Here is a 17102-nt window from a genome sequence, read left to right on the forward strand (position 1 = left end):
AATTTTAAATGAAGATCCTGATGAGCTGCAACTACAAAATGAACGGATGTACTATTGGCGATTAGATCAGAATAAAAGTACGATATTCATCCTCGAATAGTAAGAACACTTGATTTTTCTTTTGGCAATTTCGAATTTATACTCATTGAGTATCTCTCGTTAGAGCAAACGTTTGTACAATCTACGATAAAAGTAAATACTATTAGGTTAGTGCAAATGAAATGTTCGTTCTAACGTCTGGTAGAAAATTCACCTGAGCAATACAACACAGACATGCTAAGATCACACATTTAAGTTACAAACTCTGTACACATCCAGAAAACAGAATGGGATACCCAGACAGTCAAAAAATAGTGTGTTATTGAACAATGTCGTATGAAAGCGCACAATGGACAGAAAACAATCGCGAAGATTTTTTTCTTTACAAATTCAAAATGGGACTCAAGAATAAGAAAATGAACACCCCATTCACCGTTAGTTTGTGAAATTTCGCTTCGGGGACACTATTTCACTGTGAAAGCAGATCCTGAGAAAAGCGTTTGTGCCATTGTACACGAGTTAAGCATACACCAATCCACTGTCGTTCAGCAGATCCGTGCCACGAGTAAGGTAAAATCGTTTGGACTCATGGGTTCACATGAATTGACATCAGCCAACAAGAATGGTCGTCTGGAACTGTGCCGCCTCTGAGTGTAAGGAATAACCAGTTGCTGGTATAGTGGGAGTGATCCATTATGTTTTTCTCAGGCAAGTGAAATCATCAATGCTGACCTCCATGAAATGCACCGCAAACCTGTCCGCAAGTATCGGTTAACAGACATGATGTTCTCATGCTCGACCACGTATCGGGCAAAGGACGGTTGCAATATGAAATAATTTCTCACCTATCATATTTTTCCGATATCTCTCCCACTGAATACCCCTTCTTCCGGCATCTCGATCACTTCTTGGGAGGAAAATCCTCCCTGACGATTGGACGGTGCAACGTGTGATTGAGGACTTCTTCGCATGGAAAATTCCAGATTTATTTCAACACGGAATTCAATCGTTGTCAAAAGTGTGTGCTTCCAGACGGAGACTGTCTTAATTAAGCACGTATTATAGTTTCAGTTTTTTTCTTTCTTTGGAAATGATTGGGTAGATATTTTACTCGCACCAACCTAATATATTGCATATGCTGTTTGTGTATATATACGTTTTTTTTTTTTTTTTTTTTTTTGTAGCTAGCTGTACAAATAAACAGATGAACAATTAGCCTTATCTAACACAAGTCATGTAAGTATGACCTTGAATAATGAAAGTAACAAATTATATATTTATATACACCATGTATCTTCGACATACTATGAGAAGTCTTAAAACCAAAATGTTCGAGTTTCAGGAGATAGTTCTTATAAACATGGATGAAAAATAAATCTGATTTGGGCGCTCGAAACATGAGAAATTTTGACTCAGAATTTTGAGAAGTTGTAACTCATAAAATGGACTTATTAACGACGATTATTTTAGATCAGAACATTCGCCAACATTAAAGGTCACGTGCTTTTTTTAAAATAGAAACATTTCGATTAACGATAATTCTGAATCTGTTTCATTACGGCAAAATATAGATTGCGTTATTTATAAAAAAGACACTTTAAAAACAATTACACTTAACTTATCTAATATATATCAGGCAAATAGGATATTTGACACTGAAAATAATAATGAAATTACATTTACAGATCAGATACTAGGTATAAGATACACTATTATAACAATTACTTTATTCTTTAAGAAAAATTGGCTAAACTTCGGGCAGTTGTTCTAATAAATATAGATGAAAAAATTCTTAATCGAACGCTTGAAGCATGGAAAATTTTGAACAAAAAATCTGTAAAGTTGTAACTGCCAAACGTATGAATGTATAATCTGTGATGAAAGAAGATAGAATTACATATGGACTGTATATAAAATATGCTGACTTTTCCATGATTGTATTAACGGCGATTAAACACCAGAGACTGAAATCACATACACATGAAAACCATTGCAAAAGTATTCTAATATGTTCTTTTCTAAGAAGCAAATTGTTTCTAAGAAGCAAAGAATATTCTCCATTCTGTTCCGAAGGAATTTTCGTATTTTGAATGATGTAAATAAATTACGTAGTACTGGAATTAAGTCTCAATTTAAACATTTCATACTGAGAAATTACTATATCTGTCCTAGCGAAATTATCTAGATTAAGGAATCCTTCATTACTATAGCAGTACAACATGTAACAAATCATTAAAGCATAAGTAATATGCGAAAGAATTGCAGCATTATAGCAGTGATTCGTGACTAAAAGACTACATACAGTATCAAATAAGAGAGACTTTGTTTCTTTCTAATAAAAGCTGTATTACCTTTTAGTTTGAAATGATCATTAGCATGCAAAAGCTAATTATTTTTCGGTCCTTAAGGAATTTTTTTTTCTTGTGTGTGTGTCTAATGACTACTCTCGTTATATTTCTATACAACAATATGTGTTACACTACTTTCGTACTTCAATTTAGATTCTGTTGATTGTGTCAAGGAAATATTTATTTCCGCTCGTAATTTTCTTCTCCATTTTTCATATTTTATTCATGTATTGCTGTCTCTCTTTTCCTCATCTTTGTCACTCTTAATTATACTTTCCTCGACGTTTATACGACTTAGCTAGTGTCTTCAACTGTAGTAAGAAATAAGTTTAGCTAATTATTCTTTTTTTATTATTAACTAATGATTGTTTATTTATAAGTGTGATCGACAATGCTGCAACTACTACTAATAATCACCTGCAATATTATGTTGGATTGAGCGAAAGGACAACTACAGGGTTCCAACGGGCTCTGATTAGAAAAATCCCCTAATTTTTCTCTGTCTCTTTATAAAAATTCCATGACTACATGAAATTCTCATGAAGTCTGGTATCCTCTGGTAATCTGCACGTGTTCAATACTTCCTGCTTCTAGTATCTGATTATGAATATACGTTTGTGCTAGAACACCCTTCTTATGCATATTTGCAATTAAGGATGATTCTTTGACGAAAAACCCATTGACCGCTGCATTTGGCGTGCGAGACAGACATCCTAGTTTTTACTATCTTTCATAAACATATCTATCCTTCAGTGCCAGTAAGACTATTGTTATAAATAAGGTCACGTCCTAATTCGTTAGAGCTCTGAAAGACGTCTTGAAGTTGTGTTTAGGTTGCAGAAAGAGAGATTCTTCAGAGTTTTTGCAAATACATCAACTATGATGTCGGACGTATGAAGTTCGTCTTAGAAAAGAAAAGAGAACCTCTTTTGACCTACATGGAGTGAATGTTGAATTACCTGAGGATCTAACAAAGATATACCTGCAACTGCTTTGCACTTTAAAGGAATTATCTGTTAACTCTGGTAATTGTAGAAGTTAGAATCCAGCGCCAGTCAAGTAAAATTTCCAGTTACTTTTGTTCCTTGGCCTCCGTCCACTTTATCTCTACATTTCAACAGTTCGGTTTCACATATCGAATCACGAAATCTCGTAAAGTCTCCCTACACCATTGAAGACGAATTGCCTTGGCCTTGCAGTTTGAAGTCTACCCAGGGCGGGCTGGCATTCAATAGCTACGATCTTGCAGAAAACCAGTTTCCAGCTTATAAACGCTTGCTGCCTTCAGGGTTTCTATAGAGCTCGTGTTTGGCAGCTTTTTTGTATAAATTTAATTACATAGCCCAATTTCCAATGCCCTCTGAAGGCAACTGGCATTTTCCTACCATCGAAAGCCGCAGAACTTTACAGGAAATTTTGTGATCTCAGTAAACTTTCCTCGAAGAATCAGAGAGTGACACAGTACGTTACACATATTGCAGTCTACCGATTCATTGCACCGTCAATAACTTATACCGTAATTATGTGCAACGCATTTTGAAGTTACGTTACAGATATTTCTGTCATTTTGAAGTGTTCTCCATTAATCAAAACAAAAGTGTTCGTCGAAACTTTAAATTTTCATCTGGACTTACAATCAGTTTCCTGGGATTTCCTGAACATTTCTATTTCTCTGAGTTCTCAGTTTGTAGGAACCTTGAACTAAGTCCTCTTTGTACATAGCGATGAGTACAGAAAATAATTTCGATTCTCTCTGTTGCTAAACCAGAAGTAAAATTATTTTTGTGTGATTAAAATATAATTAATATCTATTGATATTAAAGTGATTTCGATACGATATATTAACTGATATACTGTATTATCAGTGCTTCATTTCGAAACTACATTGCTCTGTACAAACTATTATATTTTAAAGAATTACTGCTGCAATACAAGCGTAAATGAGTCATATCCTTATTAAAAGAATACAAGTAGAATCTACATTTATAACTAATGTAATTTTCCGTGTCGTGTTATTACAGATACCGATACTTATATCCTTGAGATACATGATATAACGATAACGTAAACAATAATAAAACGTACAATTATTATTAATGAAATAAATAAATAATATGATATAGATCACAATGTAGAATGTTACGAAGTCTTGAAGTATAAAAGCAATTTAAAATATGTTTATTGTCTATTATATAGATCTATATCTATCTATCTATCTATCTATCTATCTATATATATATATATATATATATATATATATATATATATATATAGATATATATATATATATATATATATATATATATATATATATAGATAGATAGATAGATAGATAGATAGATAGATAGATAGATAGATAGATAGATATAGGTATATATTATGATGATGTCCATTTATCGATGTCAATTATATGCACACTGAAAGTTTGTATAACTCAAGAATCTCTACTTTTGATCCCCCTCCCCCCGTCCAATGGTTCTACATTCCTCATTCATTTTCAATTGCTGAATTCCACAACCAAATTTTCATCCGAAATAAACACAAGTACGTTCGTGTTCGTGTTAAAGCACCGTGTTATCACGGCAATCATGTTTGCTTTACAGTCCACTCAAGTATAACTTTCCATTTCTGATACTGATATAAGAATATAAAAGCTTGTGTCCCAATAAGGCAAGTGCTAGAATGCATGTAGCATTTTACAGCTTAACGACAGTTTCCCTTAACCATAATTCGCATTCATATTACAAACTACATTCATGTTACCCAGGAATATTTCATACACGTTACACTGCACAGAAGGATTCTCTTCTGACCCACCTCCTCGCTGGTAATGTACACATTATTGATATATAAGGACAACGCATATTTCTTAAACTGCTCAGTTAAAACGAAACATGATCATTTTTATGATAATAAAAGCATTCAGAACATATTGTTTTATATGACATCGTTTTGCGTTAAAAGACGTGATTTTCATGATATAATATTTAAAATTATTTAAGATAAAAAAATTTTATAATTTAAAAACTAGTATCTGATATAGTCAGAAGTAACTTAAAATATTCATAGATAATGATCTAAAACTTTTAATACATGCAAAGTGCAAGGAATTTCTACAGTTAACTCACAGCATGCATTAAAAGGAAGAAATCTGGGATTCAAGCTTACATTACATATAAGTGAACTTAAAATGTATCGACATTATTTGCACCGAGAACAAAGGGTCTTTAGCTACATGACATTAACAATTACTGTCATTCATACAAGGTAGTATACGAAATTAAATAATTAACAAAAAAATATTTTTAAATAAATTTCTCGTAGAGAGTGTGTATTGTCTTAAATAGTGTACAAGGTGCAAATAAACATCTACTAATCTGCATAATGTAGAACTACTCACTTCATGTTATACACCGTTAAAACAGAAAGAACGTATTTACATTTAAAACCTTTTTATATTTAATTAACTGCATACAATGGAAGAAGTGTACTGTGCAGTGTTGCCAACAATTGTTGTTTTGATGTACAACTAACTGTAAATTTTGTAAAATAAAACTTAATGAATTGGTTAAATTTATCGATTTAGTTAGGCATGAAAGTACTTTCAGAAGAATATGAAGTATTTTAGCTAAGTAACTGATGAACAATAGTACAAATTGAGACGCCTATGTAAGTGCCAATGCGTTATATGGAAAGAATTAGAGAATAATCTTCTCATGTTAGTGAAATTATAGGGCAAACTTTCCCTGCGCTGGCAACACTGCAAAAAGCTATCAAATCACTGATGATTATTACCAGGACTTTTTTAAAAAAAATCTTATTATGCACTGGACTACGTCTCACCTGTTTTTCTATCGTGTTCTGCAGCTCCAATACCCTGGATACTTCTGAGTCTGGTTCTATAGCCCCGTTAGAGAGCCTCTGTTGTGAAAAACGAAGGGTATCATAATTCTATCCTAACAATATGGCGTGTGATCTTTCTCATTTTTCTTTTTTCTTTTTTTTTTTAAACATGAGGCAATATGTTTTTTTTTTTTTTTGTACATGTTTACACCTTTTATAATTACATGTGCAAATATACTTTGACGAACGTTGGAATTAAAAAAAAAAAGACAGATACATTAAAATATATATATATATATATATGTACACACTCACACACACTCACAAGAAGTTCTAAAGTACTTTAGCTTGTTGGTGCAATATTGTGTTTTTGCACATAAGAAATGAGTACACACACGAAAAATAATAATAAATTTTAATACCTATCAAAACAAACATGCATGAATTCACGAATCACAATCACACATACGACATGGAAATCATTCAGTTCATTCACAGGCACACAGAAGTCACATGTTGAACAAATAATAATAATAAAATGAATGATGTGCAATCGTTTCACACCAATGAAATTGGGCATGCATATGATAAATATTAAATTTCTACGTAACAAGAAAAAAAATCAGAATCAATGACAAACAAATATGTTTCTGTATACAAAATAATATTATTAAAAAAAAGGTGTGACATCACCATTAAATGAGAAAGATGCTTATGTAAGATGTCTAATCCAATCTTTGTTCCAAAGGAAGATAAATTTCTTTATGAAAAAAGTAGATGAAACTGAAGTGAAAACCACATGAAACATCGGAGATTATTTTACAATGAATATTTACCTTCGGCAATTGCGGATGTTGATCCCCATGTTGTTGGTCCTGACCCTCTACGCCCTCTTGTTGACCGTTTTCCTTTGGTTTCCCTACGTCATCTGGTATTCGCCCCATTTTGTACTGTTGCAACTAGAATCACATTGACTTATGTTAAAAACATATTATTTGTAATATACGTTAATGAACTGCATTATTAGAAATAGATAGAAAGAAAAGGACACAGAGATAAACTGAAGTTAAACCATAATCTATTTAGAAGGACTATATCTATCAAATGAAGAAAATCCACCTACGCTACTATGTCTTTCTGCAGTAGGGCTGCCAGGAACTCAAACTGAAAGTAAGGAAGATTCTGTAAATTACTACCTAAAAGAACACGACTATAGAATGACAATATTACTAAGTATTACCATATTGGTCACAAAGACAATAGAAATAGAACTTCATTACTTTTAGCTTCACTTAGCGATACACTTTACTGCAACGATGACTGCTTATTAACTATATAGACAATTAATTGTAAATTGAAGCTAACACAAACATTGAGAATAAAATAATAAAAATGTATCTGCAGTACACTGAGTAAGACTTAATAGCAAAAGGTTCCTTGGTTTTAATAACATGAACATCAATCAAATGAACACTAAATGCTATCTAATTAGTGTGACGAATATTTTAGTGCATAACTGATGATCAAAATTCTGTAATACCAAAGATTTATCAGAAAATGAAGAACACAAGAGTAAAGAAAATGAAATAAATGTTGCAAAATACAGAAGTCAAACAAGCATTTTTAATTTTCAGAAATAACGAAGCTTCTGAAATTGATGGAAAGTGTCAAGTTTCAAAAGCCGATGAAAAACAAGCTGATGAAGTTACGGTAAAGAATAAATAAGTATAAGTAAAACTTGTAATTTATACTATGTCTTGGTCTCCCCATACTGTCAAAAATACAGACAGACGAAAACATACGAAAACTACGTGAGTATATATTGTACATGATATTGAAAGCACGAGAAACGTTCATCTTGAAGCACTTTCAAGTTTGATTTTTATAAAATATCCAACATAGTCACAATTAAATAAATGGTTTTGTAAAAGAACATTGTAAATAAATAAATGAGGAGGAACTTTCAGATACCAAGCTTTCAACTCCATCTGTAAGTTGCCTTATATTAATTCAGTTTGCTGCTCAAAGCACTGAAGAGAATAGACTTTAAAAGAGGTAGAAAAATCGGAACTGATCTCTTTCCAGAAAGTGTGAAGCTCTGTATCGCTCTTATGGCAGATCTAATCAGGAAATCTCGTAACCGGAGATTCCATTGAAGAAATTACATTATCTCTAGAGCTCACTTACAGAAGCGAACGTTTGGTCATCTATTGAGAGTTAGAGAGCTCTTTCGCTCAGGATCTTCAAAGAAGTGTGAACAACAGCCATCAAACAAGTTTTGAATATAAGTTAGTGAATGTTTCTTTTTTCAAATTACGATAATTACAAAACAACTAACCAACACAATTAAACTGTATGCAAAATAAATGCGAAGTAACACCACATCTTATAACAAACGTCAATTTTCTGTAGCAATGCGAAATATTAGATCATATATTTACTAATGATGTGTGTAATTTCTTAACGCGTAAGCTAATAATATAGCTATAAGAGATGGGCCACAACCAACCTATTTACTTATTAATATATTTTATTACATAAGTAGGTGCTATTTCAATATCACCTAAACAAAATATCAAACTGTAAAACGGTAAAAAGTTTATGTAAAACTTGTTAACATAATTCGACACCCTCGATTCCTTTATTCTAAAATTCTCTACTCTCCTTGTAGGTGTCATTATTACAGTGGGAATGGAACTGTAATAAGTTAACACCTCCTCCTATTGCCTTTAACCATCCTATTTTATGGCTATGAACGACACATCCCAAATAGGAGGTATTTCAATGTATTTTCCACTTACTGGCTATGTGAACTACATAATTTAATGGATCACTCTTATAATAGAATTTAACTTACGACAAAACAGACCCATGATTTTGTTAATTGTCTCAACATTTTAGTTATCATCTCACATTCTCACTGATTGCGCTTATTTCAATATTCGATCCTTTATCTTCTGCAGAAAACGTTTATCGCTTCACATTAAAAGACAAATTTCTCAACTTCATCTGCCCTATATTTACAGCTGAGTATGAATGCGAATTCAATGTCATGAACCTAACTAGAACTGACCACAGAAAAATTTATAAGTTTCAACACTTTCAAACGTGTTTTCTGTTTCTATAAATTGGGTTCCAGAGCATTGCTGGTACAGAAAAATCTGTAAGAAGTTGGATTAAGTATAGTCATCACATCGCGGTGGCTCAGTGGTAGAGCGTTCACCTCTGGTACATGAGGTCCTTAGTTCGATTCCAGCTCGCTCCAAGTGAGCTTTGTAGTGGACAAACACCCTGTGCGTGACTTTTCCCGGGATTCTCCCGTTTCCTGTCACTTTCCTCATTCTATCATTACATTCATTTCTCATCATCACCGTCTCCTTTCGTGAGCCGGCATAATCGTGGGACGTAAAACTTAAAGGCTTCATTTCATTTTCTAATCCTCACATTTTAAGTCAAACTGCTTGCTCACCATTTGATATAGTGATTAAATTTTAAGAAATTAACGGCCAATATAAGCATGTAATATAAGTTAGGTTTGAATTAATAGAGACCTATTGCTAAACGATTTTCTGGGAAGCTTTCAGAAACAGGTAAACCTACAAGAATATTATTAAGATAATAAAATCCCTTTAAAATCTCATACTGATATTTTGATACAAAGGTCGTAAAGGAAGGCTTTAAAGAGCCGAAGACGCTTATGTTTTATAGCAGGATTGGCTGGTTTAAACCATGGTGGTTTAAACTATGGTTTAAACCGGCTGTTTTAAAACAAAAACCAACTGGTTTAAACCAAAAAAAAGGGAAACTGTGCGTAGAAGTGTAAGTATTCGTAAAATCTTGATGAACACACATTTGTGGGTTATCACGTTTCATTTCCGTATATTATTCGTATTATATTCAAACCTAAATTCCCCATTCATTACTCAAAGAGATTATACTACGAAAGCAACTTTTTTTTTTTTAATATAAGTTTATGAATATTTCTTTTGTGATTTTTAATAGTGTTGTTATTGTTATGTAATTACAATCAAAGAAAAATTCTAAATATTGTTTAGTTTTAATAATGTTTACTATTGATAAAATACATCGAAATGCTGTAATTTCCGAGGAAGCATACAAACCCCACGAGAGGCATTTATTGAAGTCAGAAGTATCTTTGCTATCTATTTATGTATACTGTATATGGGTCAGAGTCAAAGTGGACTCAAACAATTCGTATCTATATTCACTTTTCTTACTGATATGCAAATTAAGTCGTTGTATTTCTTTAACTTGGACTAATAAAAGTCGTAGTGAACAAACTTGGACTAAATTAGTTCTTCTGTACTCTACAGTATTTTGAAATTGTCCATATGTAATTCTGTATAATGATTTCACTTGTGCAACTGTTTATCTTTTTGTCCTCCTGAAATGACTCTTGACAATCGTATTAACAAGTATGTAAAGATCAGTACAAGGTAATTTTATCAGGAGTCCTTCTTGAGTGAGTCGGCAGACATGTCGCACTTGTGGCCAATTAGTCCCGTTTTCGAGTTCAAATGGAGGACAATTTTTCTCGGATGTAAGTCGAGAAACGGTTTGGATTCCGCTTTAAGCTTATGTGACCCCTTCCAGCATAACCCGATTGTTTAATAATAATACCACCAAGGTGGAACATACTTATTTCTGTCCATATGTGATATAAATACGTAGAGCAACTTATTTAAACCAATAAAACCTGGTTTAAACTTAAAAAAAAAGGTTTAAACCAAAAAAAAACTGTTTTTTTTTCAATAAAAAACATATTTTTTGCCAACCCTGTTTTATAGTAAAATATTGTTTAAGTGTTCATTCGAAACAAAGGTTCTACCCCCGTTTACCTAGGTTGGCACTCAAGAGTCATTAAAGCAAAAGAGCAGTACAATTTTTTCACTTGCCGTTCTAAAAAGTAGATGTGGAACTGAAAATGAAGAAGTGAAGTAAACGGATAAATAAGAAATTAAAACTGCGACAGTGATTCTTGATTACACAGATATTCACTCGCAGATATAAATTAAAACTCTGGTACAACACTTATTTAGTAACGAACGCAGAATTTTATGAAAGAGGGAGTCAAACATTAAATCTCATATCCTTTCTAGATAAGCAAGATCGTGATTAAATATATCTTAATACAGTAAATACTCATTTTTCCATATCCTGCTTAAGGAGAGTTAAATCCCAACCCCCTTGCGTACGCCACTGTTCTAACTTCCTAAAGTGCCAAGAAGAGAGGTCACTCAAAAGTTAATACCAGCACTGAGTTCTTCACAACAACAATAATAATAATAATAATAATAATAATAATAATAATAATAATAATAATAATAATAATAATAATGATGACCGTAAACTTCAATGAATATAATATAGTAAATAACAGTTTAATTTTTCGTCTTTATTTATATAATACGAAAAGAGGACCTTGTTCACTATTATGAATAATGAAAATGCCTTCAGGGGTTAGTATGACACTGTACCTATTTAGAGATGATTGTAAATAATCATGTATTTTGTTTAAAGGTTTTTACTGAACTGTACGCTACCTTAGTTGTAAATTAGTCAATAACCTACAACCTGAGATGATTTTAATTTGGCATTTACTATCCGCAAAACATTATTAACTGAACTAATATTTCTTTTCAAGATCTTTCATACATATAGTGCAAAAATATCGATGTCACATAATTACGTCGTTATAAATTGCAAACTTAGTTTTTAACCTGTAAGTAAAGAGCTGGAAACTCATTAATTCGTTTAATACAGTTTTGTAGACTGACTTTGCCTACTTTGACATCTTTACTATCTTTAGTTTTCACCGAAAATAATTAAATAAATAAATAATACAGGGTGTCCGAGAAGTCCTTCCCTGATTACAGAAATTGATAACTCAGGCTAGAAATAAGATAGAAATATGAAACTGATGTTGAATTGTTTACAAACTATAAAAGTTTTTGTCTGTGTTAGGTTTGTTCTGTTTTACCAAGTCTCAATTTTTTTTTTGTTTTAGGTTTGTAGTACGAATAACCACAGCCGTTGCATCGATCCCTCCAGTGATGTTGGCTAATGTGTGGCTGGAAATTGAATATCGCCTAGATGTGCTACGTGCTACCAAGGGTGCTCATGTGGAAGTGTACTGATGTGACCAAAACTTTTATAGTTTGTAAACAATTCAACACTAGTTTCATATTTCTATCTTATTTCTAGCCTGGGTTATCAATTTCTGTAATCAGGGAAGGACTTCTCGGACACCCTGTATAGTGAAATCGTACGCAGGACCTTTTAAGACTAAGAATTAACGTAAATATCTTCGTACAACAATTTTACATATTTATAATGCTGAAACATGTTCAAAGGGCCACGATCTCATTGTCCACCATGAGCATTGATGATCAAGAAAGTGTACTTATGTGAGTGATTGCTTCAAGTTATGTCATCAGCGACGATATTAGGGAGTCAGACTTATTCTCCAATCTGTGCGAATTGAACTTGAGAATCATTTTTAAGGAATATATGCACAAAAAATACATAACACATTAATGAAGAGTATTGTGAGCATGAGAAAATGCTGTTATATTTTGTGCTTATTACCACACAACTTTCCAATATACGTATTGTACAAGATTGACAAATACACAAGATTGTACCTAGGTGATACAAACAATATCATTAATAAGCTTAATTCTTTTGATGATGAATGGATCGTCATTAGGGCAGAAAAGGAGAAAATGGAAGAAGATCAATTGATTATATTTCCCGTTTAGCGTGTGTAGAAGAATAGATCTACTATTTATTCATGATAAAAAGTCACAATACACTTTGTGCTTGTATGTATGTATGATATTTAATACTTGAGATAACCAGTACTACATATCTGAATGATTATTGCATTTCTTTTGAAAAGTCGCTGCTCTCGTATTTACGTGGAGTTTCTAAGGCAAAGGAATATTTAGGGAGTTATGTGGCTTGCTGCAATACTTCACAGGGTTGCCAGAATATCAAAGCAGAAGTTAGTAGACCATTTCTTGATTTGTATTGCTACTGTATCCTATTGTTGAAGTAAATGTTGCAATTTGAACAGCAAAGGGCAACTTAAACAGGAAAAATATTAGTGAAGAAAACACGAGAACCTGTAATGCTATTAATATGAGAACGAAAAGAACTGCACAATGACAGATATGTGAGATCTGTTATTAAAGTTAGTAAGAAGTGTGAAAATACAGAACAATCAGGACAAAAGAACGCCACATACGGAAGCCTCAAGAAAAAGATATATTCATACGACAGTTTTGAACAATATCCTTGAGAAGTTCCTTGAATTTTACGAAGCAAAGAAATAAATTCCAACATTGAAAAAAAAAGTCCTTACACAAATCTGATGAGGTTCGACCTATCATTTTAGTTTTGTTGAAAAACTCACGCAGATGCAAGGAATATAACGTAAAAGTGGTTACCTTTGGGAACACTACCAAATTATTAACGACATTTGTAAACAAGGATATTAGTTCGCAGCTTCGCTGTCTGCACAAATATGTTAGATGCATAATAAGTAGTAAGTAATGCCTCGAATTTTGATTGCAACGTCCTGTTCTAAGATTAGTTTGGTCCAACCATATTGTACATGTACTAGATAATACCAACAATTTCAAATGGGTAATACAACAGTAACAATAGCAATTACTTTTCTAAAGTTATAATCTAGCATGTATCCCTTTTCATTTATAAAGAAAAGCAATATTGTATATCAAAAAAGAAAGAAAGAAAGAAAGAAAATAATACAGACTTTTTGGACTAGTTCCTTGAAATAAAACGCAAAATCCTCTGGTGAAAATTCTTATTAAAGTAACTGAACTGTGAAAGAAGAAGAAGAACTTAAAATTTTCTTCTAAAACCACGACACAATGTATGATCATAGTACGAGAAATGATAGAAATAGTATACGAAGAATTTTAACTGACGAAATATTATATTCATCAAATATGAGATGATTCTCAAGATAAAACTCAAATGTTTTTATCCTCTGACACGAAACATTCCATTGGTTAAGCAATGTCACAAAAATTTTAATATTACATTCTCTTCCATTTCTTACTATTGTAGATCATTTCAGGTATTTTTATTATACTTAAATTGAATTATATTTTATCAAACTAAATTACTTGCTTTTGATGAAATTAAAACTATAAAATTACTGTGCAGAAAGTGTACTTTATTATGTTTGATTGTGGGCAGCAATCAGATGTGTGTTAACATACATAATTCCTATGCTACATAATTTTTACTCTAATTTTTTCATCCCTTACACACTGTATGGGATATATGGTAGGGAGGAGACTTTCACAAGGTTTCCCCTTTGAGACAATATCCCTCGGTTTTTATTTATTTGTTTGTTTATTCTCCTTTTTTTAGATTTATTTTTCTAGATATCCACAGGGTGAGCATCTTATGTATACTATAATACTGAGTTCTGTAACACCTTTTGACGAGCTCAAACTTGCAAAAAAAAATAACTAACCTGATAGTCACATGAATTAAATTACATTTGGCTCTAAAATAGTGGAACAATTGCGTATAGTTTTCTTTCATGATGCTATTCCGAAAGACCATCACTCAAAATATCAGTTGGATAGCATAAACGTTAAGCAATTATCTATAATACAACGGGAGAGAATATTTATAACATATTGTACGTTTTTTTTCAACAATTTGATATGCACATAATAAATGAAACTACTTTTGGTAATATTTTATCATTTTTTCCTTTTTTAAAATTCTATCAACAGTTTTCATCGATGGAGCTGTTAAAAGTTCGAAAGTAAGGAAATGAAATACAGAATCAAGTACGAAAATGTAATTCCATGAACTATTTCGATTATTACATGCTTATCTTAATGAAAATTTCAGGAAGTATTAATAATATACAGTACAGCGTTGTTTATCCGCATTAATTGAGACCGATGATTGTGCGGATAATTAAACACGTTTAGCAAAGAAGGTAGAGTACAGGTTTATTTTTCTCCGACAACATATTGTGCTTTATATAAAGAAATTATTATACACTACTATACATATTTTATTTGTGTATGTGCAAGAACAAAAGACACGAGAAAATGAGAAAACTCTCAGAATATACGTGCTTAAATTACAATACCGAGCTATTTATGCATACATATTGGTTTCTTGAGTGTACAGATAGCTGATGTTGAGGATACGCGACTCTCTACTGTACATAGTTATCCCGTTTTGAAACTTGTTCACAGAATAGTATAAAGTACACATACGACTTGCAAACAGAAAATGTAGTTGTTTCCGCTGTGCAAAGTGAAATATTTCATATAATTATCATTACATTAACAGTAAGACAAATGCAAATATTACAATCCTTAAAATATGTTTATACATGTAAAATTTTGAAGTAATCTTTAATTTTTAAATTATGGTATTGTAGTTAATTGTAGTGAAGCCAAAAACGTATTCATCACAACACATCTTGCAGGACATTTCATTATTACTTTCATTTTAAATAATTAATTGCACTTGTATTTACAAAGTCAGTCTCTGCTAATATTTCAGTCATTTAATTAAGTGAAATTAGAAAACACATGCTCACGTAGTATCACTGAAGTTAAAACAGAAACTAGACTTACTTCTTCTTTGGTGGACGCTAATTCTTCTTCTAGGGTTGCTACTCGTTCTAATGCTACCCGTAACCGTTCTCGCACCTGGAAATTAAATAAACATATATTTAGAATATACAATTGAAAGAAGAAAACCAGCTACAATGATTTTGTAAACAGAATAGATAATAATAACCATTGGAGAAAAACTACTTTTATAGTTTCCTTCGCTCACAGGTGACTGCTTATTACTGAACTATCATGACTCCGCCTTGCCAGAATTGTTTTAACATAAAAATCTATTATACACAATAGTGAAAATACTGTTTTATATATGATCTATGAAGTCAAAACGCACAATATTTTAGTACAATTCTGCACGTTTAGAGGAAGGAAAGACGGAAGAGGGAACAGTTCTATTTCCAGTAACTTCTTTCAATTTCCATCGACGTTCTTAACTGATATTCAATCTGTAATTACTTTTTGAAACACCAATGATTTCAGTTATGTATCCAGGTTTCATTATCGTTATAAAGTTTAAGCAACATAATTTAAAAATCAACGTAGCATGAATGGATAATGAATTCATTATCATGCACTGAATCGCTATTAACTTGTTAAAAATACCGAAAATTACTTCCTGCGGCTGAAGGGATGAGGGATCATTTAACTTAACTCTAAGCAATAAACCTGCATATGAATTGAACGCAATCATTATAATTCTCACTTCATAGCATGGAATCAGACCAGTCAACCCTGGAACTGAATCGGTTTCAATTATCAGTATCAGGAATATACATATGCTCAATCAAGCGGTGCCTCCAAATATTGCAAGCATACAATGCAACGGCGAAAGCCATTTGCGAATTCAATGGCTTCACCGTCAAAGTTCTCTCTTGCATGAGTGTGACTGCATTGTTACTCTCTCCCAAAAACATTTAAAATCAATATTATATATATCTGCACAATATTAGAAAATTTTGATATATTTCTCTAGAATTCGCGTTCATTAAGTGACGAGTATATTTAGTACTCGTATTCTATTTATTTTTATGCGCAATCTAAATTAAATAAACAAAGATAAGTAAATAATCAATATGAATAAGTTCAACGTCCCGTTCAGCAGCGAGGCTATAACAGAATCAGTATGAATAATACACACAATTTTAATACAGTAAAACCTGTCTGTAGCGGAATCGAGAAGGAACCGGTTAATAAAGATAAGCCTATGCAAAAA

The 17102-nt window shown here is 32.1% G+C and overlaps 1 protein-coding gene across 1 annotated transcript in view; it reads right to left on the reverse strand.

The window, feature by feature from the left end:
• LOC145680975 (liprin-alpha-1-like) overlaps nt 1–17102 on the reverse strand; it is a 420696-nt gene that overhangs the window by 113900 nt on the left and 289694 nt on the right. The window contains exons 5-7 of the mRNA XM_081752211.1: nt 15896–15970; nt 7067–7189; nt 6231–6308 (exon numbers count right to left, since the gene is read on the reverse strand). Of these exons, the coding sequence (XP_081608337.1) occupies nt 6231–6308; nt 7067–7189; nt 15896–15970 (276 nt within the window). The remainder of the gene's footprint in view (nt 1–6230; nt 6309–7066; nt 7190–15895; nt 15971–17102) is intronic.

This window comes from Thermobia domestica, chromosome 3, assembly GCF_964235325.1.
Source record: "Thermobia domestica chromosome 3, izTheDome1.hap1.1, whole genome shotgun sequence".
Taxonomy (NCBI): domain Eukaryota; kingdom Metazoa; phylum Arthropoda; class Insecta; order Zygentoma; family Lepismatidae; genus Thermobia; species Thermobia domestica.